Below are 26,774 nucleotides of genomic sequence, written 5' to 3' on the forward strand. Positions count from 1 at the left end.
TTAATATCAAGCGTAGTACTTTTCCGGGGTTATGTTTGACTATTAACCGTGTAACAACGTCATTTAGACATTTTTGTACAACGAATGCCTTCATGTGAATAAATAAATAAATTACCAATTAGCGGGAGTTGTTTGGTTACAAAAACAAGTAATTTTACTCATATACTGTCACCTATTAATGCAGATGTTCAGCCTTCTTGAGTAGAAATGTCATCTATCTCTTTGCCACGGTGACATCTTGGCGGTGTTTTGTCACGCAGATCCGGTTCTGACTGGTTTGATCTAGTCCTCTGCGCATGCGCACTCGGTGTAAACAGGAAGAAGCGACGTTAAACCAGCGCAGATCTGCCATAAAGAGACGAAATGATCCGATAAAAACCAACCAAAGTCATGCTTTTCTTTATATATTAACCAACATAAATCCTGCACCACCTGCTGGTAATTTGGACTACATTTTGTGGAAGTAATTGCTAAGTTTTAGAGCATTTAGACAGCCTCGTTAACACCGATCCGCTAGCTGACGTGAGACGGTTCAGTTCCTCCAGGAGCTGCTCGGCTGATAAACTGCTCTATACTATCACATCGGTGCTTTTGACCGGATTTGGTGACTCTACACCGAAAGTAAATCTCTCTAGCGATGGTTCAGAAAGATAAGACGCTGGAGCCGCCTCCAGTGGACGGAGAGCCGAGCCCCAGCCCGGTGGTCTCCGGAGAGGTGTGTGAGGAGGCCCCCGGCCCGGTGGAGGAGTCCGGCAGCGGAGTCGAGCCGACCGGCCACAGGAAATTCATCTGTGGAGTCGTGGAAGGTATTATTGAATATTATCTTAAAACAATAACATAACACATTTCACCCAGTCATATATATACACAGTAGATAGGGCATCATAATGCTGCAGCAATGCTGCTTCCTGTAGTAGAAGACTGCTGTCAATACTACTAATGATAGTAGTGTACTATACCATAACAAGGGGCGGTTACATTATAATCCATATAATTACAAGTTAATCAATCATGCAACGTTATGCAAATTATAAATCAACACTGTCACACGTCGTTCACAGGCAGATGGTTGAATTAATATTTAACCAGTTGTGATCTGCATGAAGTCATATATATATATATGTATACAGTCTATAGTGCATCATAATGCTGCAGCAATGCTGCTTAATGAAGGATGAGATGGTGTCAATACAATTAATGATACCAGTGTACAATCACATAACAAGGGGTGGTTAAATTTATAATCCATATAATTATAAGTTAATCAATCATGCAACGTTATGCAACTTATAAATCAACATTTGTTTTGTTTATTTGTTTATTTGTTTGGCACAATTTAAGACTATACAACATTAAAAAAATAAATAAATAATAATATACAGTGCAGGAAGCACCCACTGGGCTTATCTGAAGCCTCCACCTAGAGACAAGATTAATATAAAGAAATAATATGACTACATAATAGTGATAACAAAACAATTAGGACAAGATATATATAATAACAATAAAAATACAGTAAATATATCAAAAAAGACATTGTCACACGTCGTTCACAGGCAGATGGTTTATAATTAATATTTAAGCTGGACAGTTATTAACAGATGATCATCAGTAATTCAAATTAGTTGTTACAGGATTCATTTTGATTTGTCATTTGTCAAGGAAATATACCAAACATTGTCAGCTCACACCTTAACTAAGGTGAAGAATATTTTGTTTATGTCATATTATAAATAGAATATTTGTGTAGTTTGGCTTCTGGTCAGACTGAATAAGACAAATTAGGACAACTATTACAGTCTTAATAAGCAAAAAAATGCTTGTCTAAGATAAGATAAGATAAGATGAACCTTTATTAATCCCCAGAGGGAAATTCAGGTGTCAAAGCAGCAACATCAGCAAACAGAGTGAAACACAGGAGAGGTAAAGGTATACACAAATTATAAAAACAATAATAGAGATATAAAAGATACAGAGTGAATGTGGTGAACATAGTGTGTACAGTCCGTCAATAAATAAATGTAGTATGTACAATAAATAAATGTAATATGTACATATGTGCAGTCTATAAAGTGGTATGTAAGATGTATAGTGTAAAGTAAGTGTAAAGTGCGCCAGTGGTTAGAGTCCAAGATGGTTGCAGATAGTGCGTGTTTAAAGTTCTTAAAGTCCTCATAGTCTAATGGCACTTCCAGCCTAGCCCACACCTGGGGGCAAATTGTTAGTTGTCGCGGTCAAGCAGCTGAATATGCACAGAAAATGTAGCTGGAAATCAGCACTGCATGGATAACTTAACATGTCGTTTTGCTGATGCAGGCTTTTATGGTCGACCATGGACAATGGAACAGAGGAAAGAGTTGTTCAGAAGGTATGAACTATGTGAATTATTTAAGCAGTCATGTTAAACAAATACCACTAATATTACAGCTAAATGATTTTGAGTTGTTATACTAAGTTTGTGCGACATTGCATTTCACAGGCAGCAGAAATGGGGACTGAGCACGTACCTTTATGCACCCAAAGATGACTACAAACACAGGATGTTCTGGAGAGAGCTGTACTCGGTGGAAGAAGCAGGTGACTATTCAGAACAGATCTTGGGATCAGCTGTCTCGGGGCAAGGAAAATGCAATCTAAATTAAAGGACAGTCTGCAGCTTTCGGAGGTATCATAACAGAACAATAATGCAGTCAGTGAGTAATTTTCCCCATCTGTCTCCTAGAGCAACTCATGACTTTAATTGGTGCTGCTAAGGAGCATGCAACAGAGTTCATCTATGCCATTTCCCCTGGACTGGACATCACCTTCTCCAATCAGAAAGAGGTTACTGCACTCAAGAGGAAACTCGATCAGGTATTGCATCATTTTCTGCGACAGTAGTATGAACAACATGTTTAAAGTCTCTATCTTCGTATCGTCAAACGTTCCATGCATCTTACACTCTGAAACGTTTCCAATCCCTTTCTCTTCCCCTCAGGTTTCTCAATTTGGCTGCAAGTCATTTGCCTTACTTTTTGACGATATTGACCACAACATGTGTCCTGCTGACAAAGAGGTGTTCAGCTCATTTGCTCACGCTCAGGTTTCCATTACCAACGAAATCTACCAGTACCTGGGAGAGCCCGAAACCTTCCTCTTCTGTCCCACAGGTACATCAGTTCTATGTCTGAATTTTCACATTTTTACACAATTGTTTCATCTACTTATTCATTCATTGTTCGTTTGTTTTCTTGCCTTGAAATGCAGAGTACTGTGGGACATTCTGCTACCCAAATGTCCCTCAGTCGCCGTACCTCCACACAGTAGGAGAGAAGCTACTGCCTGACATTGAAGTGCTATGGACAGGTGAGTCTAACACGGCTTACTACTATTAATCATACAGTCATACATGCCAGAGTAATAGATAAAACATTAATCGGGATCTCTTTTCTTTTCCATAGGCCCTAAGGTGGTGTCCAAAGATATCACAGTGGAGTCAATTGAGGAGGTGTCAAAAATCCTAAGAAGAGCCCCCGTGATCTGGGACAATCTTCACGCCAATGATTATGACCCGAAGAGGCTTTTCTTGGGTCCGTACAAGGGCCGCTCCACAGAGCTCATCCCCAGGCTGAAGGGAGTCCTCACCAACCCAAACTGCGAGTTCGAGTCCAACTTCGTAGCGATTCACACTCTGGCCACCTGGTACAAGTCTAATATGAACGGGGTGCGCAAGGATGTGGTCATGAGTAAGTAGGATCCAAAAATGGACTAATTTGTAATGTTTTTTGAGGTTATAGTCTGTCACGGTGGTGCCATAATGCAAGTTGTTCATCGATTCTGTTTGTGTATCCATCTTCACCAGCGGATGGCGAGGACAGCACAGTGTCCATCCAGATCAAGTTAGAGAATGAAGGCAGTGATGAAGAACTGGAGACAGACATGCTCTACAGCCCACAGCTTGCTCTAAAACTGGCTCTCGCAGAATGGCTCGGGGACTTTGTTGTTCCTCATCAATACAACAGTGAGAGCAGTGCCGTTATTATATCATATCTCTGTGCTAATGGATTTTCTAGCAGTAATACTTGGAATACACTCAGTGTTTGGCACTGACGGCCTAAAATGATAATATTATGACCGAAAAAGAGGATGCAGTGAGGCTTTACTTTGTCTTTCAGGCCGACAGGTGCCAGGGAGCTGTACCAAAAGCACAGCCATCGACGTGTCATCCATGGCGTCGCCCTCTCTCTGCTCCTCCACAACAGTCACAACTGTGTTCCAGCAGCCCATCATGTCTCCGGCCATGCCGCCTCTCTGTCTGGATCCACTCTCACACCCCATGGCAAAGAGACCTCAGGAGGAAGAGGAGGTGAGGCTTATTATTACTTCTAGAAATCAAGCACTCTATTAACATCATCTGTATATGGTTCTACAAGTATGTTTGTGCTGCTCCGGTGCAGGTGGAGGTGGAGAAGAAGGAATCAGACGAGGAGCCCATGGAGATGGTGGTTGAGAAGCTGGATGAGCCAGAGCCAGAGGCAGAAGCTGACGAAGAGGAGAAGCAGGTTGGTCCCATCTTAGCTGACAAGATGGCTGAGGACCTGAAGCCCATGGATACAGACAAGGAGAGTCTGACGGAGTCAAAGTCCCCTGAGGAGTCTATCCAGGAGGAGTCTATCCAGGAGGACCCTGGATGCGACATCGCCCCTATGCAGACAGACGATCAGCTCAAGCAGGTGCCGCAAACATTTGTGAGTTTCCTTTTTCCTTTTATGTCTATAATTGAAGGCAAACACAAATTAAGACTCACATTATCTGTGGTTTGTGTCCTCAGGATTTGTTTGTGCCCGGGCCCAACGAGAAGCCCCTGTTCATAGCAGAGCCCCTCACTCTCGACGACCTGTGCTTGCTGGCGGAGCTCTTCTACCTGCCTTATGAACATGGACCCAAGGCCGTCCAGATGTTGAAGGAGTTCAACTGGCTGAGAGCCAACAGCAGCGTCGTCAGCATCAACTGCAAGAGAAAGGAAACTGAAAAGGTGGGTTAATTCATTTAAAAAAACACACACACACACACAGTTGAGAGATCTATCTGAGAAAACTAGTTCATTATTAACTGGACCTCCCTGTGATAGTGTTGGTTGTTGAAAACAAAATGGTGGATGTGCACTACCCATACTGCCCATTGGGTGGTGTGGTTATGATAGGAGATGGAGTGCACTACAGCTTCCCCTATTAAACCATCTGCTTTTCTATCTCAAAGACATTTTGACATATCACAGAAAAGCACAGGTATAAATAATAAAAGTAGTGATGTTTCAAACTTGTCTCGCTCACTGGGACACTTTGCTGTGCTTTCCTTACTATGACGAGTCAACATGTCCGCTGGCAGGCCTATTACAGGTTTAGTGCTGTCCTCATTGTTTATTTAGGATTTGTCCTTATTTCCAATCACCGTGCCGCACGCAGGTAGAAGAGTGGCAATCAAGGGCCGAGAAGTTCGAGGAGATGTGCTGCTCGGTCATCCAGATGTTCACGCGGCTGTCCAACTCGGCCAACCGCACCATCCTGTACGACCTCTACCCGTACATCTGGGACATCAAGAGCATCATTTCTATGGTCAAGTCTTTTGTCCAGTGGCTAGGTATGTATGAAGGGAACCTTAAGGCACTTACTCTTAGAGAGCTTTACAGTAGCATAGCAATCAGTCTGATCAAGTCTGGTAATCCTGACTTTCATTATTCTCAGACACACACACTTACAAACAAATAATTCAATACAGATTATATAAAGAAAAAGCACTTTCATAGTTAGCTGATGGATTATGTCTTAGACCAGTGCTATGTAGTTTAATGAGGCAAATTTATAATTATTTCACACATCTTGCAGTCTGCTTAACAGATGGTAATATTACTGATCAAAGACTTAGAGAAAGATGGCTCCTAGAGGTCTTAGCCAGCACATGCAGACAGTGTGAGAATCGAGTCGTGGCTAATACCCCCAGTTTTAATGCATCAGCTATGCACAGATCAGGCTAGTCGCATCACCTCTCAATAGTTCTGATTCTTTTGATTTCTCTTTGTTTCACACATTGATTGTTTTCTTTTTTCTTTTTTTCCTGACTGAATGCCGCTTGCACTGCTAGCATCCTCCTTATTTATTTATTCCATAACAAGCCGCCCCATCTCGGTGATATCTAAACCGGGTCTCTGTGGCCAACGTCCCAGCAGGGTTACTGCTGCTTGCTGTGTATCCAGTAACATCACTGCTGCATTCCCACACAGACACACTTGCTTCCATCTCTCTGTCTGTGGGGATGGGAGCCAGGGGGGAGTCCCCATCCCCCCCCTCCTCCTCCTCCTCCTCCTCCTCCATGCCCTAGCGCGCACGCGAGCTTGGAGAGCAAGCTGACTGACTATGGAAGGCCATTCTGGTGCATAATCTGACTCAGAAATCTTTTCTGCTGGTTTTTAACATAAACCATATGAATATATTACAGGAAGTTTTGTGTTGTCACCTCACTGAGTAGTCTCTAAAATGAGGCTGTCGGTGGATTTAAATTGCTCAATCTGTATCAGTGTGGGATCCATCGCCTTGTGTCACCACTTTCTCCCTCTCCCTTCACCTCACACCTTCTTTCATTCTTTCAGATGGTGCACTGTGATGCAATTTGAGTGACATTCAGCCTTTTGATAACATCTCCATCTTTTGTTTGGAGTGTTCTTTTGAATAGTCTGAAGCACCAGCATGGCCTGTAGTTTACCCCCCTGTAACCCAATTTCATTCACAGGTTTCTGTCTTATATGGTAAAGCTGAGGACTCTAGCCCACAGTACACAGCAGGCAGCATACCCACACTGGCAAAGCCATGTCAAAAATCCACACTACTGGCTTAATGCATCAGTAACCACTCTAGCAACAGAGAGGAAATGAAGTGCCCCATAAATATAGTCATCTTTGAATATTCCTCTTAGTAACTGCTGTGTCATTGAGTGCCTAACTGTTGACATCTGCTGTTGCTAGGTTTTTACACCAGTCCCCATGTTTTCCCCTTAATAGAAGCTGTGCAGCCGGCACGTAGTCGCAACCTCCCTGGTTATTGTACTGCGAACACTTACTAATAACTATTTTCTACTGTTTTCTCCCTTCACTATGTACAGATGGAAGAATCCTCAGTACAAGTTTCTACTACTATTGGAGCGACAGTGGCCGATGTGTGCACAGTGCAAGCGTCGCGACTTTTTGTTTTATTCACGTTTTGAAAGGGATTTATATAATATTTTTTTTAAAACTAGATTTATAAATGTAAAAAAATGATTTGGAGGACAGGAAGCAGCCCTCCGGATGAAGTCACATTTTGCGCAGCGATTTAAGCATTGAATCCAAAGTGTTAACTCCCAAATTTCTCTCTTTGGCAGCATCTCTCTAACTTGTTTTTTTGTTTCTGTCAGTAGGCCTATAGAAATGGCTCAGACCAGCCTGATGCACCTACTCAAGGGAATTTACACTTGGCACATGATCTTCATCCTGCTCAGGGATATTTCCGATCATGTAGTGACGATAAGTGTGCTCACACACACACATTGGCTGCAACCATGCAAGAGCAAAGAGTTGCATGTTTTCTGCATAACTGATTGTGTTAAGTCAATGCAGTCTGAATGAATCATTGAGGTGGAAATAATCCACCAAGAGATCATTCTTTTGTGGGTTTTTAATTTGGGTAAGCAAGTTCAGAGTTCCTTCCCGTGGGTGCATCTACGTGCTGTGCTGTGTCAGTTCATCAGAGGAATTGTTTTAGGTATCAGGACAATGTTATGTAATAACACTATTAGGTGTCCATACCGCGCGCTGCATTTGTCTGGTCACATGACAGGGCTACTCGTCAACAAGGGGTAGACTTTGTTAGCAGGAACACCACTGTATACAGACTCTAAGAGCCCTGTGTGCTTTAGATATACACTCCTCTTTATATGCTTTGTCCCTGCAGTGTATTTCTTCTTTGGTCTGTCTGATTGTGGCTTTTAATAGTAAGCTGAGAGGCCCTTTAACTCAGGGAACGTTCATACTACCTCTCGTTCCGTCTTCCCGTTTTGATGACTCGTGCTCCTTGGTCATGTGACGAGGCAGATAAGATGAGAATGTGACTTCACACGGGGTGCTAAGATGAGTGGGGTGAGGGCAGCTGAAGCTTACTTCTGTAGACCACAGGCGGTATGGGTTTCGGATCTGATGGTCAGTGTAATATTTATGAAGTCCGTCAGCTTTTCAAATGAGTTACTGAAACACCAAGGGGGCCGAACTGCACTTAAATCTGTTCTCTCTTGAGTTTTTTGGAGAGCGTGTGTTCCTCATCGCATAACAGAACTTATTTTCGGCATAGATGGACCTGCATTCCATAATATGTGGAGCAGTTTGACATTGTTGTATTGACACAGAGAATTTAAGGTGCATTTATATTTTGGACCTGATTTCTTCTCGCAAACACGTAAGCTTTAGTTGCTCGAGCCCCGTTTTATCGTAAAATACTTCCTCCGAATATATTCCAAATTAGGTCCTTTTTATGTTTTAATGAGTAAAGTTAAAATAATTAATTTATATGGATTATGCTATTAGAAACATATGACCCCCTTCCTCCCCATTTTCCCACTCCCTTCATCTGTCCGAGAGCCCCATCCTGTGGTAACAATGTCCGCTTGGCTCTGCTCCTAACAGGGTGTCGTAGTCAGTCCTCAGCACAATTCCTTAGAGGAGACCAAGAGCCCTGGGCCTTTAGGGGAGGTCTAGCAGGAGAGTTCCAGGTATCTAATGCACTGAATTTACAGCAATCTAATGGAAAACAAAGAGTGTTGTTAGCAAAGACAACAATGGTAATATGTGCGTAGGTATGAAGGGCTTTGGTCTGTTCGAAGGTGAGCTGATTGTAATGGGTCGGGCTTCATATATCCGGGTTCAATCCCCTTCACTCGATCTCCAAAGAGGTCATGTCCTTGTATTGTTTTGGGATATTGTCAGTCTGTGGGAGGGGAGTGGGTGACCTGAAACTCATCCTGACAAAAGAGGTTACAGCCGATGTTTGGCGTGGCATTTTCTGATTTGATTAATTTGAATTTCTTTCAGCAACTGCCCAAGGAGATACTGCTTTCCCCTAGCGCACGCAGCGCAAGCGAGCATGGCTAGGTTTTATTTTCATGACATCTCATTTCTTTGCAGGAGCGCACAAATTAACCAAGCCAGGCCTTTGCGAGCGCACGCACAAGCATCGCAGCGCCAGCGAGAACGCAAGCATGTTTGCAATGGGAAAACTCCACGATCCAAAACACACCTGCCCAGTCTAAAGTAGCATCTCCATCCACTGGAGAGTAGCAAGACTCACGATGGCATCTGATATGCCACTGAATTACTCAGTTAGCTCACATTTAATTTGCCTCCATTGGTTTTTTTTTTCCTGGAGTTCTCTCTGCCTCTCTGCGCCAGCATCATTATTTTTTCTCAACAGGAGGGTCCCTGCGCAGCGAAATATTGCGATGTCTTACAAAAGGGAAAGGAGCATCTCCTTCAGCCAGTAAAACCTAAGTCAGACCAAAATACCCACCCGTGTTATATTATATCTGAAAAGCAAATATGTGTGCTTGTTGCGTTATGTTCCTTTAGCAAAAAAATGAGAAAGATGTGATGTTTGCTCTTGTTGTCCACTGTCAGATCAACAAGGAACATCAGTTTGATCTATATGATTTAATATTTGTCATTCCGAAGCACTTTGCTGTCTCCTGTAGTTCCTTTTGGTTTGATAGTGGCCCAACTGTAGCAAATGCACAGCGAGGCAATCAGCCAAAGCAGCACACACACCGCCTGGTCTCAGGGAAACTGAACCTGTTTCTTTTGATACCCACAGAGATTGTTGCCAATAGACGGGGCAAACGATCTTTTCTACCAACCTCCACCTTCAATGCCGACCTCCAAAATCTATTCCATAAGGCCGTACTTTCCCAAGGATGAGGTAAGATGTTTGTTTGTGTGTTTAGTGATGCCATACCTTATTTTTTGCACCTCAAATACCAACAGTTACTACGCATTAATAATATCCTAACCAAAATGTTATGAATGGTTGCAGAAATGGCGTTGGCCAGTTTGCTAGTATTCCCAGCAGAACTGGCCTAGTTTAAGCTGTGAATGATTTGTACTTAATATGCCACAATGCTGTGCTCAACTTTACATCAACACATGTACTGAATGTAAAGGCAGCTTCAGATTTCCAAATTTTCATTAAGCGCATGGACCTTCTTTGTGGCATTTTCTGGGCTTAGCGTTGGCTTTTATATCTAGTGTCATAATTGGTCAAATTACAGCGGTACCTACCTTCTTTTTTTGCAGCCTGCGATTTATAAAATCTGTAAAGAAATGTACAGTGAAGGAGTGGAGGAAGTACCCCTATCTGATGAGGATCCGGACCTCATAGGAGACAGGTAAAACACGGAGCCTGGACTTCAGTTTGCCCTTGCAGTGCAAATGGAACATAGCTGACAAAACCCCTCCCCGTTCGTTCACAGGTTAGTGGGAGGTCTCCTGACACTGAGCTCAGACTACGGGTTTGTGCTGGAGGACGACGAAGGGATCTGCGGTTACGCTCTTGGTACTGTGGACGTCGCGCCCTTCGTCAAGACATGCAAGTTGAACTGGATTCCCTTCATGCAAGAGAAATACGTCAAACCTGACTGTGAGAAGGACCTCACAGACGCTGAGGTAGGATCTTAACCCATCTCTCTCTCTCTATTTGCATGACATCTGTATCGGTTGGCGTACGATTGTGTTGAATTTGACTTTACCGTCTCTGTCTGTCGTCCCTGCAGAAGATGATGCTGAGTTTCCACGAAGAAGAGGAGGGTCTTCCAGACTCTTTCCTCTCCAACTTCCCCTCTCTCATCAAGGTGGACATTCACGCCAAGGTCACTGACCCCAGTGTGGCCAAAAGCATGATGGGATGTCTTCTATCTTCTCTTAAGGCCAACGGTAGGTGGCAGCCGTCGTCGGTTATGACAACAATGTTCATTGCTACTAACTACAGAAAGGACATGTTGTATAAGTGTTAGTAGTCATGTCAGTAAGAGGGTGTTGGAGCATTTCATTTTACATTAGACAAAGGTGTTAATCAGTATTTAAACAACAGTTTCACTTTTTTCTGTGTTTATGAAGTTTAAAACAAGGCTCACTGATCTCATCTAGATGTAATGTGTCTAATGAGTTTTCATAAGACGTAGTTTATCCATTTAATGGTAAAATGCACTGCCTTGAGAGGCAAAAAGAGAGAAAACGGGGCTTTAAGAAACACAAACTATCAAAGCACTGACTGAAATGATCTTCACTTCCTGTGACAGAGGTCTTGCACCAGTTTATTACTGGTCAGGGACACAGTAGAAGATGATTGTCAGCTTATTTAGTCATACAGATCGTGGGGAATATGATTTTTAGGATTATTAACTTACTTGGTATCTGTTTTTTTCCTCCAGGGTCTCTCGGTGCGTTCTGTCAGGTTCGTCAGACTGATAAGAGAATGTTGGACTTCTATAGTAAGCTGGGATGCTTTGAAGTGGCCAAAATGGAGGGCTTCCCCAAAGACGTCATCCTTATGGGACGCAGCCTATGAAGAAACGTCCTGCTACGATAACAGACAGACAGAGAGAGACAGCGAGTCAACGTGTCTTAAAACATGTTTGCTACCTTCATGAGATAAACTTCCATGATGATTTTATACTACATTACCATCTGGGCTAGCCCCGGGAAAACCTCTTTTTAGGATTTGTGTACAGAAGCACAGCAGTCGCACACACAGATTCCCTGCGCTGCCATTAGATGTTGTGGCTCCGTTGGATTCGGCAGATCCGAAGCTAAAAGGCCGAGGAGTGATCTGTAATCGGTTGATTTGAGCCGACATGGAAGAGTGGCACTCCAGCAATGATTGTGAGGTCCCGCTACTCGTATACCTCCAAGAGGCAGGAAGTGATAACTCCATAAGCCTTTTTTCTGATTTAATCCAGTAGTCATTACATGGATATTTCCCTCACGCCCTAACGCAAAGTGTCTGTATCTGAAATGGAGGCAGAGCTGTGAAACGAGGGCGGCTACATCCTGCTTTCCCAGCTCTGACAGAGAGAAATAACGCAGCTGTCGACATAAGTAGGACACCTTTATACAGGATGCGAGGTGCTTTGTGAGAGTTTGCCTTTCATCGTCACATCATGGTACTTCTAGTTGCTCCACAATAGACTTGGAGAAAGAGGCCTTTTAAAGTGGCGTGTTTCTATCAAAAAAAGTGATGCACACATGAAGGATGGAAAATTGTAGCTTTTGGAGTTTGTGAAACCCTCCAATAAAAGATCGTCACAGACCAGCAAAGGGGAAAGTATTTGTTGAGATTGTTAAAAGACTCAACCAGGAGGTCCTCCGATTTTTTTGTTCAACTAGTAGTAGGCCTCTGGAAAGCAATAGAAAAGCTTCCACAAGTTTACAAACATAAGCCTATTTCTGTTCAGTGCTTTGCTTGTGGACATTTTTTCTTTTTTTATAATTCAGCAGTTTTTTGTTGCTTATTTCCCTTTTGAGCTATTGCCTTTTGGTTCGTTGCCTTTGGATTTTTAGGTTTATATTGCAGACCCCCGACGTCTTCTGTTTTAAAGGCTTTCTAACACGCATCGGTCAGATAAAGCTAGAGAAGGGGGATTTTAGGACATTGGCCTTGTTGTTGCTCAAATTCCAGAGACGTAGCCTGACATTGACAGTCACATGTCTTAGTTTTGATCACCAGATCTCAAAATACAGCACAGACGTCCTTCAGTACAACTAAGCTGACTGGCAGGGATATCACTGTCAGAGAAGCCCCTCAGGCCATCTACTTAAGTTGTGTCAAATTCATTTAAAAAGAATGAACTCGAATCAACATTTTCTGATAGCAGTATCCAGTGGGACCAAAATCATGATATTCTGATCTGCTATTAAGAAGAAAAAATGTGACATTTGACTGTCACCAATTTACATTAGTTAAAATAAGAAAGAATCCTAAAGACTTGGAAGCGTTAACTCTCCCAATGTCATAAAGCTGCTCAGTTTTTTTTCTTAACCACTAACTCCAAACCTGAAGCAGCAGGTGATCTGTGGACAACGTTCAAGAGATGTGCTGTGCTGAAAAGTTATCAATTTGCTTGTCATTGGTAATAGAAAATAATCTGTTTACTGTCAGCTTGCATCCCTCCCTGCACTGTTTTCAACATTTGCATACTCTCAAATGAATGTCTTCTCAGCTGAGCCTCGGTGAGCACTGTGGTTCGTTCACCAAAGTGGTTCGCACACTGTTGAGCTGTAGTTATGCGGGCTTGGAGCAGAAATTCCTATAGGCCCTTTTTCCTATCTGTCCATTGAATGTTTTATATTCTGACGCATTTCCCATTTGTTTTTGTAAATCTTATGTAGATGATTTAAAAAAAAAAAAAAAAAAAAAAAAAAAAAAAGCACTTGGACTATAGGTAGGAGTGTTCTGTTGGTTACGTGAGGATCATCAGTTGCTTTTCAGTAGCTGCCTGCCAATGTGATGTTTTGATACTGTGTACATTCACTATGTGCATGAGGTGTATTGGATTTGCCGTGGCGGTCATTAGAATAACCTCATCTTATGCTACATAGAGGAAGAAGCATGCCACTCCCCTCTGTGAGCATGATACTGTAGTTTGTAGACAGTCTGTAAATGCTGTCAATCATAAAGTGTTATTATTTTGTATATCTTTTATTGAAATCGTGGCTAGCTTTTTGTTAAAGTGCTGGCCTTGTAACTACGCCCTGTCCTGTACAGCCATCCTATCTGTCTGTGTTTCAGCGAGGCAACAGGTCTTTCTGTCCGCCTTCTGAAACAACAGCACAGTCTTCACTCTTGTTTTAAAATGTTCATGTTGCAGTTGGTGGATGCTCAAGCTTTCTCCTCTGCCAACCGGTTTTGATAGAAATGGGCTGTGACTGAGGGAAAGGACTCCAATTGTACATTTTGATTATCTGAGTTTCGGGTTGGGAGGGAGGGGGGGGGGGGGGGGTCATAAAAGTGACGGTTTACCGATGTAAAATTTGTATGTAAGATACATAAGATTCAAAACTAATAAACCATAATATGTTCATTTGTTGTTTTGTGTCCTTTGTGTTGCATTGATCTTTCTGGGAGCCTTTCTGTCCAATTTACAGATTGTATTTAATCTCTCTGCCCTGAAAGAAGCTTTGCAGTTACTGTTTTGACAAATAAAAGGAAGATTATGTCTTTACACATACAGGTTTGGCACTTTTAGCAAAAACAAAATCCTGTTTTTTACAAAGTGTTGCGGTCATACACTTTTACAAGCTTGGATCTGTGGTGTTGTAAACTGCCCTTACCAGTTGCACAATTCCTGAAACAAGCCCTTGACATGTGGAAGATTGTATTTATATATAGACTAATAAAATGTCATTTATGTATTATGTGGACTAATCTATGTACACCTGCTTCTTGGAGAGAGTTATTGGTCAAAGTACATATTTATAAATGTAGAGAGGCAACTGCTTCTCAATTTCAAACTTTTATTTGTGTTAAAATAAAATATATATTTAGGTTCCTTCGGTAGCTACACAAAAACATTTAACATAGTGCCATGAATCATTTCTTTTTCTATGTATTAATTTAATTATCTATATCAAGTTTGAATCAACATCTCTACATCCTTGATTGGTCTGGAGTTTTTTTTTTAATAAACTATATTTTAAATCTGTTAATGCAATGAACAATTAAACCGATACACGGGTAAATACATATAGGCTTAAGGGAAATGAAGGGATACAAATAAAAACAAACACAAAATGAAATGAAATAAAATAACAAATCATGCCAGGGGCAATTAAAATAAATAAATTGGGAGTACAGTCTCACCGTTTTACTAGCCTTACATACAGTCTATGGTACATACAATAATACGGCTTAAAAGAATACCCTCCTTTTTTATTTTAAAGATACTGATTTTAAAACATATTTGACCATAATTGATAACTTAAAACTCAAAAATTCTTCTTTTAGAAATCTATGATTGTATTATAATGAAAAGATCACTCCCTATTTGTTCATACTGTTGTTTTCAATGTTTGTTTTTATGTGTATAACAAATCTTAAAATACGGCACTTTAGACAGACATGGTTGGGTGATGTATGTATACAGGATCTGTCAATTATGTTATGTATGTTTGTTGAAAAGTGTCAATAAAAATATAATAATAATAAAAATAAAAATAAAAAATTCTAAATTGACTAAAACTATTAAATTGTTTAAACATTTTAAATGTATTCCAATTGTTTTAACACACCCCTAGTGTTTATTTTGTTTGTTTGTTTTTGATTTTGTTTTTATTCATCTTTTCCTTTCCTTACATTTTATTATTATTATTTATATTATTTTTATACTGTAAAATAATTTTGCAGAATTGTAATGAAAAATCTGAACATCATAATATATTGTATTGAACTTTTGAAATAAAGTATTTATAAAAAAAAATAAATAAAAATGTAATCCTGCATGGTCTGTGGTGCTCTGGTGGAGAAAATAAAAAAACACATCACATGCGCACAGTGATGACGCGGCAGGCGTGCTCATAGCTTGCGACGTGCATGTTATTCTTCGTGGAGGTTCATTTGGCTCTAAAGTGTTAAAGTATTTACAGCAAACCCCAATTTTGTTCTTCGACAGAATGTCTTGCCACGACGAGGACTGCTCGACGGATCATGGACTAGCTGGTCAATCCAAGCTGGAGAGCTTCCTGTTCAGTAAGAACCTTTAGATAACAGTTCATCTGCTCTGTGGTGGCGCACACGTGGGTCTCCTCTGGGATGAACCACGACACTTAAAGACCTGCTGAGATCTGCACTGACTTACATGAAATAAAAAAAAAAACAAGTGTTCCTAACATCCTGCTGGTTTCTCTGTGTCCTCCAGGCTGCGAGCTGTCCACTAAAGTCCCTTTCTACACTTTCCAAGGAGATGAAGAGGAGGACCTGGAGCACTTCCTTGAACTCAGAACAGTATGTACAATCACATTCACCACTTGTTACAGCAAAGTGTGTGTCTAAGTGAGGCTGTTGAACCATAGCTTTGTCTTCAGATCTGGTAAAAACATACAAAATGTTTGAAAGATAGAAGCCTTATTGCTAAAACTAAAATTACCATCATATATTAAAATCAAGCACTGATGCACTGATGACAAAATGGAATGGCTATTTTAATGTTAATGCTTATATAAAAGTTGGTTACTTTTGTTTCTCAAGCTTGGAAAAAAAAGGCCAAGATAGTTTTTGTTTAGTATGATTTGTAATTAATGTTGCTACTCTGGTTTCTGCCCTTTTTCTTTTCTTTTCTAAATAACGGTGTCTTATGGCATATTATTTATGCATGATCAAATCAAAATCGTACCTTGATCTTGGCTGCCAACCGTTTGGATAAATGAACTGAATTCTTTTTATTCTATTCTGCCAGGTTTGTTTGGGAGAGGGTGCCAAAGAGGAGACGAATGTGGTGGAGGTCACGGCCATGAACCACCAAGGAAAGACCATTTCAGTGCCCATCGCCAACCTTCACCTCAAGTGTCTGCCCATGGTACGGTACAGTACAGTGCAGTGCAGTGATTTCTCTCTAGATGCAGGTTAATGTACCACACATGGTAGAGATGTGTCTGAACTTTGACCTTCTTCTTTTCCTCAGGTGAGTCTGGGCGAGTTTGAGCTGAAGGCCCCGGTGACTGTCCGGCTCAAGGCTGGGACAGGACCGGTTACTGTCAGCGGGTTACACCTCATAGGTAACACTTCTATATATGTATATATTCTTCTAGTTTAACCCTCGCAGTGCCTTGTCAAACAGCTAATGGCTCACTGAGAATATCCCTGCTGTCTGTGCATACGGTGATTTGGTCAAAATATCCAGTAGTTGATAACGTTTAGCCACTAGGTGTCAAATTCTCCCTCCCCCGTTCCATTGCATTCACTTCACAACAAGTGGTTGCTAGTTATTTGCACAACCTGTATATGTTATGGTTGAGTGGAATGACTCAGACAGTTGTTTAAATATTAAATTGTAATTTTAAGGGTTATTGTTCAGACGATTAGCTAATATTTGCTAAAGTTGTCACTTCTTGACACAGTAAATATTCACTTATTCTGCAGCCTGACGGTACGTGTCCACAGGCTCCGTGCTTTCCACGCTCCCCATTCATTGTCTATGTAAGCAGCCGCGCAATGTATGCTGGTAGTGTGGCGTCGCGATTGGAGAGACTAGGCATCACGACGCCCGCTCCTCATTTGCATAAAGTTGAGGGCTCCGCTACTTTATGCAAATCACGGGCGTCCAACGCGACTCGCCGCCTCTCGAAACTCCCGATAATCTTTTAAAATAAACGTCGTCGATCCAAAATAAATACAGATTCAGCAACCGCGTGGCTTATTTCTCGCCTAAAATGTTTTCAGAAACACATTTCATTGAACTATTTTCGTATAATAAGAGAAGAGAGTTTCCAAACAAGCCTCCATACTGGTTCCGGTTTGAAAGCTGGGAGCAGCAGCCAACGGCGGGAAAGCGTTCGTCCAATCAGGAGCCGAGTGCCTTGTTTCTAGGGACAGCCCACCAAGCGTCCAATGTTGGGAAGCGTCGCGTCCCCTCGCGATAAACAACGCCCCTGTGGACACGTACCATGATGGAGAAACCAGTGTCAAACTCAGCCATTTATCCGTTGTTTCCACACTAACTGTTGACCCAGAGATACCACGTGATGCTTACGTTATATTGGCTCACAAGCCTTGTTAGAAGTGGGAACCAAACATCTGAACTACCAAACTATCTTCCACAGAGATAAACGACACATTTATTTTGGATCCGTCAAAACTTTTTAAATGATAATTCAGTCATAATATTTTTTTGAGGAAAAGCCATACTTATATTCTGCACCTTTTATAAAAGCTCTGTGGATGTTTTTTTTTTTTTTTTTGATTAGTCTACATAACAATGTTATTAATACGACCTTAAAGCAAAAATATCAAATGATCTCTGGTTCCAGCTTTTCAAAATGTGAATAGTTGTAGGTTTTCTTCTTCGTTTTAATCTTTTTTTCCAACCAGTTTTGGACTGTTGGACAAAACAAGCTATTTTGATGTCAACTTGGGCCTTTCAAAATAATTCTTCTCATTTCCTTTTACATATTACCGACTCAATCAAATAGTCGAGAAAATAATCTGCAGATTAATAATGAAAATAATTGTTCCTGTAATCGTTGCAGCTACAGCCATACACTGCTTTGCATGTGGAAAAATTAATGTAATTACCCAGCAACTACTGTGCTGCTTTGTAATACCTTTACCCTCAACACTAAGTAGATGCCATAAACTTTTGTTTCCTTACATAATGTTATAATAGAGATAACATTTAGATTCTTATGATCCCGAAATACATTCAGTTTCTCTTTTAATTTGACCCAACGACATAAAAAGTTAAATGCATTTTTGGGCAATAAAATGTCTTTATTAAAATCCAAGCCCTTTGACACTTTTGATATGTATTTCAATTAAATTTTAAATGAAGATTGTAACTTCTTTAAGCTGCATATTAAGAGGGTAGATTAAATAAAGCCACCCGTCTGACCTTGTAATGAAATAGAACACCACCATTCCATTTTAATACGGCGATTTAACTTTGTCCTTCTTGTGCAGCCTCACAGGTCGAAGAGTCGGACCTGTCTGAGGATGACGACGATGAGGACGATGAGGACGAGGAGGAAGAGATCACCCCCATTAAACCAGCAAAGAAGAAGCAGCAGAAGCAGTAGGAGGAGGAGAGGTCAACGACTCGCTGATATGTTTTTAAGAAAATAACAGTTTTTTGTACCGGACGGACACATTTTACAAAGTTGCTACTTCTTCCACACGGCCGAGTGAATGCTTAGTGTGGCGGCAGCTGAACACGCTGTTACAGGAAGTGACATCATGACGGGCTCTGACGTTGTCACTTCTCCACCTGTCAGTTTGTCACAGCGAGCACTTAGTCTCAGCGGTGTATTTACCTGCAGCTAAGACATTCACTTCTAGAAGAACTGTTTATTAAATGCTACCCAGTGTTTTATACTGTATATGATACAGTCACCACTGACATGAGTTTATTGCACCAGTGGTGGGAAATGTGTCTTTTTACCACCAGTGGATTCTGGTGTTGTTTATAGACACTGTTCTTGTAAAATCATATTGTGTGTGTGTACTTCAGACAAAAAAAGAAGAGTTTCCAGATGAATTGTGATTCCACCTGAATGGTGCAATCAGACGACTTGCATACATACAGTTTATTAAATGTTCTCTATGCACTCAGACTATCTCCATTTCCACTTGTTGTAGTGATGATCATAAATGTGAAGATTTTGTACTTACAGTGAATGCATCGAGAAACTTTTTTTTTTATCTCCCTTTTGAAATCCTAAATATAACCTTAATTTTTAGCTTATTACATTTAAATGATACCATTTATGTATCTACACATGTCACTGAAAATTAGTGCCTTCTTTGAAACCTGCAGTAATTAGGTTGTAATGTAGACACATGTATTGCATTGTGCTTAAGTCAATTTCAATCTATTCTTAAACACAGCACTGTTTATTTGTTTTTTTTAAAGCCCCTGCAAATTATGTTTGCAATTCCAATGTACATCACTAACTCGCCATGATTAAACAAAATTAAATATCAGAGAAAGATGCATAACTCAGCTAATCTGCTTCATTATGTCTGTGGGTGTGGTTTCATCCAATGTGATTGACAGTGGCATGCCATTATAATAAGCAAACAACCTGGAAAAAAAACAATCTAAGTGAAATAACAGAAAGCTGTTTAATTAAAACACATTTTGACAGAACATTTTGTGTTCTTATTGCTCACAGTAAAAAGCTGGTATGGGTCTACAGGCTCAAAAGAATAAGTGATAGAAAAACTACAAAACAGAACCGTGAGCAGAGAGCTAGACACATGAATACATACATGAACTTATAAAAGCACCACTTCCTAAGTTAACAGTTGCTGTGTAAAATGATTGGCCAAGCTGACGGTGAAGCGAGCACCAACAAAGGATAGCTCAGTGGAGTGGCTGAAGGGTGACAGTAAACATTGTGCTATCAGTTAAAGCTTCATGTGGTTGCATCAGGTTACAGTCTGCATCATCTACTAATGCATTCACATTACCATCCCATCACTGTACAAAATGTATACTCGCATGTGAACAGTCTCTTTGCATTGCAGCTGTACTGTAGTAGCTTGTATAACTGGTTCATCTGCAGAGCCGTTCCAGTCTGTCTCATTAGAGTCCCTGGTTGAAGTACTGCACTTTATCTTCATTCTGAGATGCAATGGAGCTCCTTAACTCTGATTGGATACGGCCATAGAGATAGAAAATTACAAAGACAGATCCTCCTCATCACATATACTCCACGTTTGAAAGTGTTTCTTAGCTGCACTTCACTGTGTAATAAATGGTTTATCTGGAAGATAACTGTCAACTGCAAATAGCCAATAAACCACAGTCCAGTCAAAAGTTGAGCCAATCTGTCAGCTGCTGTTATCATATAATTTCTGTGGAAAGAGCAAAGTGGGCTGCAGGCACCGTGAAGATAAGATTGGAGGAGATAAAGGGAGAGAGAGATGGGAGAAATGGGAAGAAGGAGAAGCACTGTTAAACCCAACACCACATTTCCCAGCTGATAAATGACAACTAGAGAGGCTCTGTCCACTTAAACACGACCGCCAGCATCACTTGTGCAGAGATGTGTGGAGGAATGTGATCCTCGTGTGAAAAACTGGCCCCCTGTTTATCCAACTAAATAATCTACTTATGGAAAGTACATTAGAATCCTCTTAAAACATTCAGCCAGTATGGAAGAAGTATTCAGATCCTTTACTTTACTTAAATGTAGTAATACACTGTGAAAATAGTGCAATACTATCAGCAAAATGTACTTTAAGTATGATAAGGAGAAGGAGTTATTGTGCAGTGAAATGTTCCCTGTCTGTGTTTTACTATTATATATATGATGTTTCTGAATTAATATTACTGCTGCATTAATGTGTAAATTACATTTTACTGCTGTACATGTTTAAGGATTTGCTCATTTTAACTCCTTTATATACTGTTGAGTGGTTTAATCTACAGCAACGCATCATATTCATTAAGATTATATATTTATAAACTTGGAAAAAAAAGTTTGGAAACTTGTTTGATGGATTATTTCTCTGTTGTTACAATGCTAATTGGCATTGCATTTTACATCGTTGGAAAGCCTGTTTATTTACCTTCGCAATGATGTCCAACTTGTAAGGATCATTCATTTGTGGGATGAGCAGCACAGCTGATTATTTGGGGAGCGCCCAAGAAAAATTTGCCAAAATGCTCTGCCAATGGTAAACAGTGTATTCTCCTGTTGGTGTTGACTCTTGTTTTGAGTTGTTTGGTGGGTTGGATGATTGAACTCTCTATCAGTAACAAGGAACAAACAAGACATATTACACTTTAATCATTTAATACACCGTCAGGATTCTCAGTAGCGGGTGGAAGATCCATACGCAGCCACAACAGCCTGGCACCTCCTCCTCATGCTGGTCACCAACCTGGTCACACGTTGCTGTGGGATGGCGTTCCATGCCTCAACCAGGATTCGTTGCAGGTCAGCCAGCGTGGTTGTGTGTTCCCTCAATGATGTCACTGGCAAAACAAGGCTCGTCATCATTGAAGGCCATCTCAATGCAGTGAGACGTCGGGATGAGATTCTGCAGCCAGTGGCGATCCCATATCTCCACAATCTGGGACCTAACTTCATCCTCCAAGACTTTTTTCCCCCAGTTTATATGATCATATGTTTGTGAAGAGTTTATTGAGCTTAAGAAGTAGGATCATTTTCTCAACCCATAAAGGAACACTTCATCTTTCAGTTTATCACATTCAATCTGGAGATACATGGTGTTCTCTGGACAGGATGTGGAGTAAAAAAGCACAACATTCGCCTTTGAGAGTGCAGTGGAAGTATGAAGTTGCATAAAATGGAAATACTCAATTAAAGTACAAGTACCTTGAATTTGTACTTAAGAACAGTTCTTGCCCACCTCTCCTGTCTCTGCATGGTGATGGGCAGCCTGACTGTGGCACAGCTGGACAGAAGAGGGAAAGTCTGAGGGAGAGACCGCTGAACAAGCCACACTGCTGAGCTCCAGATGTCCACAACACAAGTTCTGTCCCGACAACTAAGTCATGCCAGGTGCTGCCATGGTAACGTGAGTAATCACCACCTGTGCGATGCCCTTGATGGCAGCTTTCTGTTAACAAGGAGACAAGATTGAGGGGGAGGCACAGAAACAAGGAGGGTGGTGATGATTTCATCATAGGAAGCTTAAACAGGGATGATTTAGCATTGTTATGGTGTCATATTCAAGCTCTCTTACCCTTGACTGTCCCAGGAGGTTGCTGTTATTGTGATGCTATCTCTCTCTCTGGAAGGGGAAGGTGATGATTGGAAGGTAAGAAACAAGACGAGTAACCCTCAAGGGGGGTCATGTGACGGATAGCAAATCAATGTCTAACAATCATCCAACTAGTTAATGTCACCTTGACTTGGAGCAGGTGCTGCGGCTTCTTATTTTCTGACTCATAAAGCACATCCAACTCGATGTACGCTGAGTGGGAGTTTTGTGAACCTTTACGCCACTTTTATGGGATATAAGGGTTTTATGGTCCAGCGTTTGTGAGGTGCGTTAATTCCTTAACCTTCGATGTAGAGGTTAAAGCTGCGTCCAGAGGAGGGCTCGTGTCTGCAGGATGAGCAACAATAACACAGTGAAGCATGTTAAAAGAAATGTTAATGGAAACGAGGCATCCCTCACATTAAATGTCTCTTTGTCTGTCTTTTACCTTCATGTCAAACTCCACTGATATTTGTGGGACAGTGGTAGCAGTTTTGGCTGACTTTTGCTTTACATTTTAGTCCTTTTTTTGTATATATGCACCATCCATAAACATTTTTTTTGACTATTCTTTGAATTATATGCACATATTTTATGTTTTTCCATATTTTTTTTCCAGTTAAAGGTCCCATATTGTGCTCATTTTCAGGTTCATACTTGTATTTTGTGTTTCTACTAGAACATGTTTACATGCTGTAATGTTCAAAAAAAACTTTATTTTCCTCATACTGTCAGCCACAATATGCCTGTATTTACCGTCTGTCTGAAACGCTCCGTTTTAGCGCATTTTGATGGAATTGCAACAAAACTGCAACAAAATTGCAACAGAATTGCGTTGCTAGGCAACAGCTTTGGTCCTTGTGTACTTCCTGTCAGCTGATGACATTCTCGTACACTGCAACCAGGAATAAACTGGGACACGTTTAGAATGTTTACGTTTAAAATTGTGTAAAGGGTCTAAATATTGTATATTCGTGACATCACAAATGGACAGAAATCCTGACAGCTTGTTTCAAATGCAGAGTTTCTGAATACGAGCTGTTTGTATTTCCCTGTGGATTGAGTGTTTTGATACTTTCACAGTATTTATATAGGACTTAAGCCTGCTTTATAATATGGGACCTTTAAATTATTTTTCAACCTTTTTTTCTGTCCGTATGACTGCGAGGACATGACCGTTTTAACAGCTCTAAATGAGCATAAAATGTCACAATTCTCCAAACATCTTGTGAAATATAAGACATAAGTCTATCCATCTACCATATGGTGAGGATGTAATGTTTACCACAGCACTTTTGGGTGCAGACGAATTAAAAAATAAATTGATGGAAAAAGAGATAGCCTCATTAATTTCCGTACATTAAGAGAGGGCTTAGAACTGCTGATCTGTGGAAGTTTTAGAGATGAACATACAGTCCATGGATTACTGCCTTTAATACAAATGACTGAAGATTGAAGGGCACCATGAAGTAAAGGGAGAATAATCAAGTAACTACAACATACTACACAATAATCCAACTTCATCTTGAGATGTCATTGCAGGGTAAACACAGGTGTATTTAATAACATTAATTATTGCATTTAGGAGGGTCAGACCATCATTTATTATTATCAATTACACCCGTGTTTACTCTGCGATGCCATGTCAAAATGGCTGCTGTGAAAAGGGCCTATAGTTCACCAGGAAGAGAAAGAGTCATATGGTTTGTCAGTGTAGAACAGCTGCTCTTCAGTGGCCCGCTCTCAAACACACACTCGTCAACAACATGTCACAGTTCAAAACACTTCCTGTTCATACCGACTGAGTGAATCCATCCAGATATGTGTCATGGGCGCCAGCGGCCTGTCTACCAACAGCTGTCCACCAGCTCTCTGACCTGGGACAGGGTGGCATAGGAGGCAGTGGGACAGTTCAACAGTCCAAGATATTATATTATTATTATTATTATTATTATTATTATTATTATAACATAAGAAGTGTTTCAGTCAGCTGGTAAATGTAGCGTCAATCTCAGAGCAGTTCAGGTTCATTGTTAAGACCACTGTAGGGAGAACTGTAGGTAGAAAATGGACATACTTACGGTGTATCTCTAACAAATGCAGACTATTGTGGCATGTACTGTGGGGGAAACAATGAGTAAAAATATTAGCATACATAAAAGGTCAAATCTGCCTCAGTGAGGTGTTGTCTGTCTGCTCTGGTATCTAATGCAGGACTTATGCACACCGTGCCACATACAATTCACCTGGTGAGGACTATTTAAGTTACCCTTTTAACTACTAAAGGCAACAAACATGACCCCTGTGACTGTTATACTATTATATATTACATCATTAGATTATTATTATTATCTGGTATTGTGCATGCTGGCTTGCTGTGCTTCTACTGGGACACTTGAGTAAAGCAGAGCCATCATTCATTCATTCATTCATTCATTCATTCATTCATTCATTTTCACTGTGCAATATCATTTTCCACTTGTGCAATTTTGTTAATAGTCTGTTTATTTTCAATACTGTATATACTGCTCCTATTTTTATACTTCCTTCTATTTAAATGGTTCATATTTTGTTACACTTTGTTTAGCTCTTTTTTTTACTGTGTTAGCTGATGCATCTTGTTTTCTGCACTATCCCCTTTGCTGCTGTACACTGCAAATGTCCCCACTGCGGGACTAATAAAGGAATATCTTATCTTATCTTAATTTGATTAGTTACACCTGTGCTTTTCCTACTATGACAAGTCAAAATGTCTGCTGTGAAAAAAGGCCTGTAATTTGAAAAATAAAGCCATTTAAAATCTGAAAACAGTGTCTGGCAAGTGACTACCACAAAGAGAGTAGTGTTCAAACAAACATAGATAAACAGACTTATTCTCACCTGTGCTGAAAGCCATTGTGTTAGAGCCCATGGCAGGTGGAAAGTACTGATCTATACTGCGCATGCGCAACGCCTGATTCCCGACAACACGAAACTGCGCTTCTCGTTCTCCATCCCCCTCCTCCACCTCCACCTCAACCACTCCCCCAGTATCGTCAAAAAGAATGATTTTGGAAAGTACGGTTATTTTAAGCACACAAATAAAACAGAAAGAGGAATTACGTCGCTAACTTGGACTGGAGAGACAGTTGACGGGCTTTTCACTGTTCCTGTCTGTGTGTTCTGACAACATTCAGACTCTCTGTTCACTTTATGTCAGGTTTTATCTCCCAGAGCGACGCTAAAGCGGGGCAACTTGGCAGACAACTGAAGAAGAAGTAGCGCAATTAATGTAGTGTATTACTTTTGAAAAAGTGCCACTACAAACTGTAATCTGAGAAGTAATACAGATGTGTGTGTTTGCTAAATGTCTAGCTGAAACTACTTCCTTTTTGCTAGCGCGTCATCGTTACGTCATCATGAGAAGACAGTAAATATCTACACAGACCAGCACACAGACCAAACACAAATAAATCCCTCAATACTGCAACAAAACATGTTCATACATATAACTTATAGACAAAACAAACATATCATTTACAATAATTCTATTTGAATAATTTCTACTAGAGAAAGAAGTAAATATTTGTATGTATCTCAATGTTTTTATTGTTTTCCACTGTTTGGTTTGCACATTTTGTGTACTTGTTGTTGTTCAACTTTTGTTGTATTTTTAAAATTATGTTAGTTTAGATCTTTCTTCCTTTTTTGTTATTGTTTTTTTTCTCCTGACACATTTCTTGTTTTTTTTCATTGACTGGATTTTGTGCAGTTTTATATATGTGCAAATAAATAAATAAATAAATGATTAAATACTTGAGTAAAGCTATTTTATTAGTTTCCACCTCTGTCACTCCAGTGTGGTCCCAAGTTACTATGACAACAGCTGAAGTACGCCACTGTATTCTCACTCAATAACTGCATACAGCTGTTCTCTACAGAGGGACTCTGAAGTGCCTGCCATATTCATATATACAAACTGGTATAAGTCACCTGCACACGCCCTTCCTGTCTTTGCTTATTTCACATATATACATTGTTTTATTGTGGCCTGCTTCCCTTCAGCTGAACCTCCACAGAAGACTGGTTTATGTTACAATGATTTCCACAGGCAAAAATAGACGGATCTGTGTCTTTGATGTTTTTGCACTGCGTGTGTGTATGTGTGTGTGTGTATGTGTGTGTGTGTGTGTACGCTGCTATCCTTGACTGGAGTTTTGGCACTGATTTCAAAGGCCTTATCAGATGAAGGTTAGCATTCTGCATGGTTGATGAATAGCCACTCTGTATGCATTATGCTGTTTA

At 40.5% G+C, this 26,774-nt stretch overlaps 2 protein-coding genes and 1 long non-coding RNA gene across 6 annotated transcripts; 2 read left to right on the forward strand and 1 right to left on the reverse strand.

The window, feature by feature from the left end:
- The first annotated feature begins 142 nt into the window (after window positions 1-142).
- On the forward strand, window positions 143-13,473 carry oga (O-GlcNAcase). Of its 2 annotated transcripts, none has more exons than XM_037782529.1 (18): window positions 143-806; window positions 2,317-2,368; window positions 2,480-2,577; window positions 2,723-2,853; window positions 2,978-3,149; window positions 3,247-3,345; window positions 3,441-3,725; window positions 3,842-4,000; window positions 4,155-4,345; window positions 4,437-4,727; window positions 4,811-5,014; window positions 5,445-5,619; window positions 8,687-8,772; window positions 9,867-9,971; window positions 10,346-10,437; window positions 10,522-10,714; window positions 10,822-10,981; window positions 11,479-13,473. In XM_037782529.1, the coding sequence occupies exons 1-18, from the start codon at window positions 638-640 to the stop codon at window positions 11,613-11,615; spliced, it is 2,799 nt and encodes a 932-aa protein (XP_037638457.1). In that variant the 5' UTR covers window positions 143-637; the 3' UTR covers window positions 11,616-13,473. The 2 variants fall into 2 exon arrangements, with proteins under 2 accessions (XP_037638457.1, XP_037638458.1); XM_037782530.1 differs by having other exon boundaries at window positions 638-806; window positions 4,437-4,712; window positions 11,479-11,615.
- A 2,107-nt stretch (window positions 13,474-15,580) lies between these two features.
- On the forward strand, window positions 15,581-19,751 carry npm3 (nucleophosmin/nucleoplasmin, 3). Its single transcript, XM_037783066.1, has 5 exons — window positions 15,581-15,791; window positions 15,961-16,046; window positions 16,498-16,617; window positions 16,723-16,816; window positions 18,717-19,751. Exons 1-5 carry the CDS (start codon window positions 15,716-15,718, stop codon window positions 18,830-18,832), a joined length of 492 nt encoding a protein of 163 aa, XP_037638994.1. The 5' UTR covers window positions 15,581-15,715; the 3' UTR covers window positions 18,833-19,751.
- Window positions 19,752-20,278: 527 nt separating this feature from the next.
- Window positions 20,279-26,145, reverse strand: LOC119496040. Of its 3 annotated transcripts, XR_005208617.1 has the most exons (8): window positions 25,371-26,145; window positions 24,572-24,609; window positions 24,289-24,367; window positions 22,636-22,838; window positions 22,473-22,520; window positions 22,103-22,346; window positions 20,503-20,633; window positions 20,281-20,405 (listed from the first exon to the last, which is right to left on the reverse strand). It is a non-coding gene; the product is annotated as an uncharacterized LOC119496040 (long non-coding RNA). The 3 variants fall into 3 exon arrangements; XR_005208618.1 differs by lacking the exon at window positions 20,503-20,633 and having other exon boundaries at window positions 20,279-20,405; window positions 25,371-26,142; XR_005208616.1 differs by having other exon boundaries at window positions 20,308-20,633; window positions 25,371-26,141.
- Window positions 26,146-26,774: the final 629 nt, after the last annotated feature.

The sequence above is a fragment of the Sebastes umbrosus genome, chromosome 10 (genome assembly GCF_015220745.1).
Source record: "Sebastes umbrosus isolate fSebUmb1 chromosome 10, fSebUmb1.pri, whole genome shotgun sequence".
Taxonomy (NCBI): domain Eukaryota; kingdom Metazoa; phylum Chordata; class Actinopteri; order Perciformes; family Sebastidae; genus Sebastes; species Sebastes umbrosus.

Excerpts from the sequence above, each read along its gene's own strand:
- oga (XM_037782529.1), top strand. The coding sequence starts at position 638 with ATGGTTCAGAAAGATAAGACGCTGGAGCCGCCTCCAGTGGACGGAGAG. Across the intron at positions 2,578-2,722 it reads GTACTCGGTGGAAGAAGCAG|AGCAACTCATGACTTTAATT; the intron begins GTGACTATTCAG and ends TCTGTCTCCTAG. Across the intron at positions 3,726-3,841 it reads GCGCAAGGATGTGGTCATGA|CGGATGGCGAGGACAGCACA; the intron begins GTAAGTAGGATC and ends CATCTTCACCAG.
- npm3 (XM_037783066.1), top strand. The coding sequence starts at position 15,716 with ATGTCTTGCCACGACGAGGACTGCTCGACGGATCATGGACTAGCTGGT. Across the intron at positions 15,792-15,960 it reads GCTGGAGAGCTTCCTGTTCA|GCTGCGAGCTGTCCACTAAA; the intron begins GTAAGAACCTTT and ends TGTGTCCTCCAG. Across the intron at positions 16,618-16,722 it reads ACCTCAAGTGTCTGCCCATG|GTGAGTCTGGGCGAGTTTGA; the intron begins GTACGGTACAGT and ends TCTTTTCCTCAG.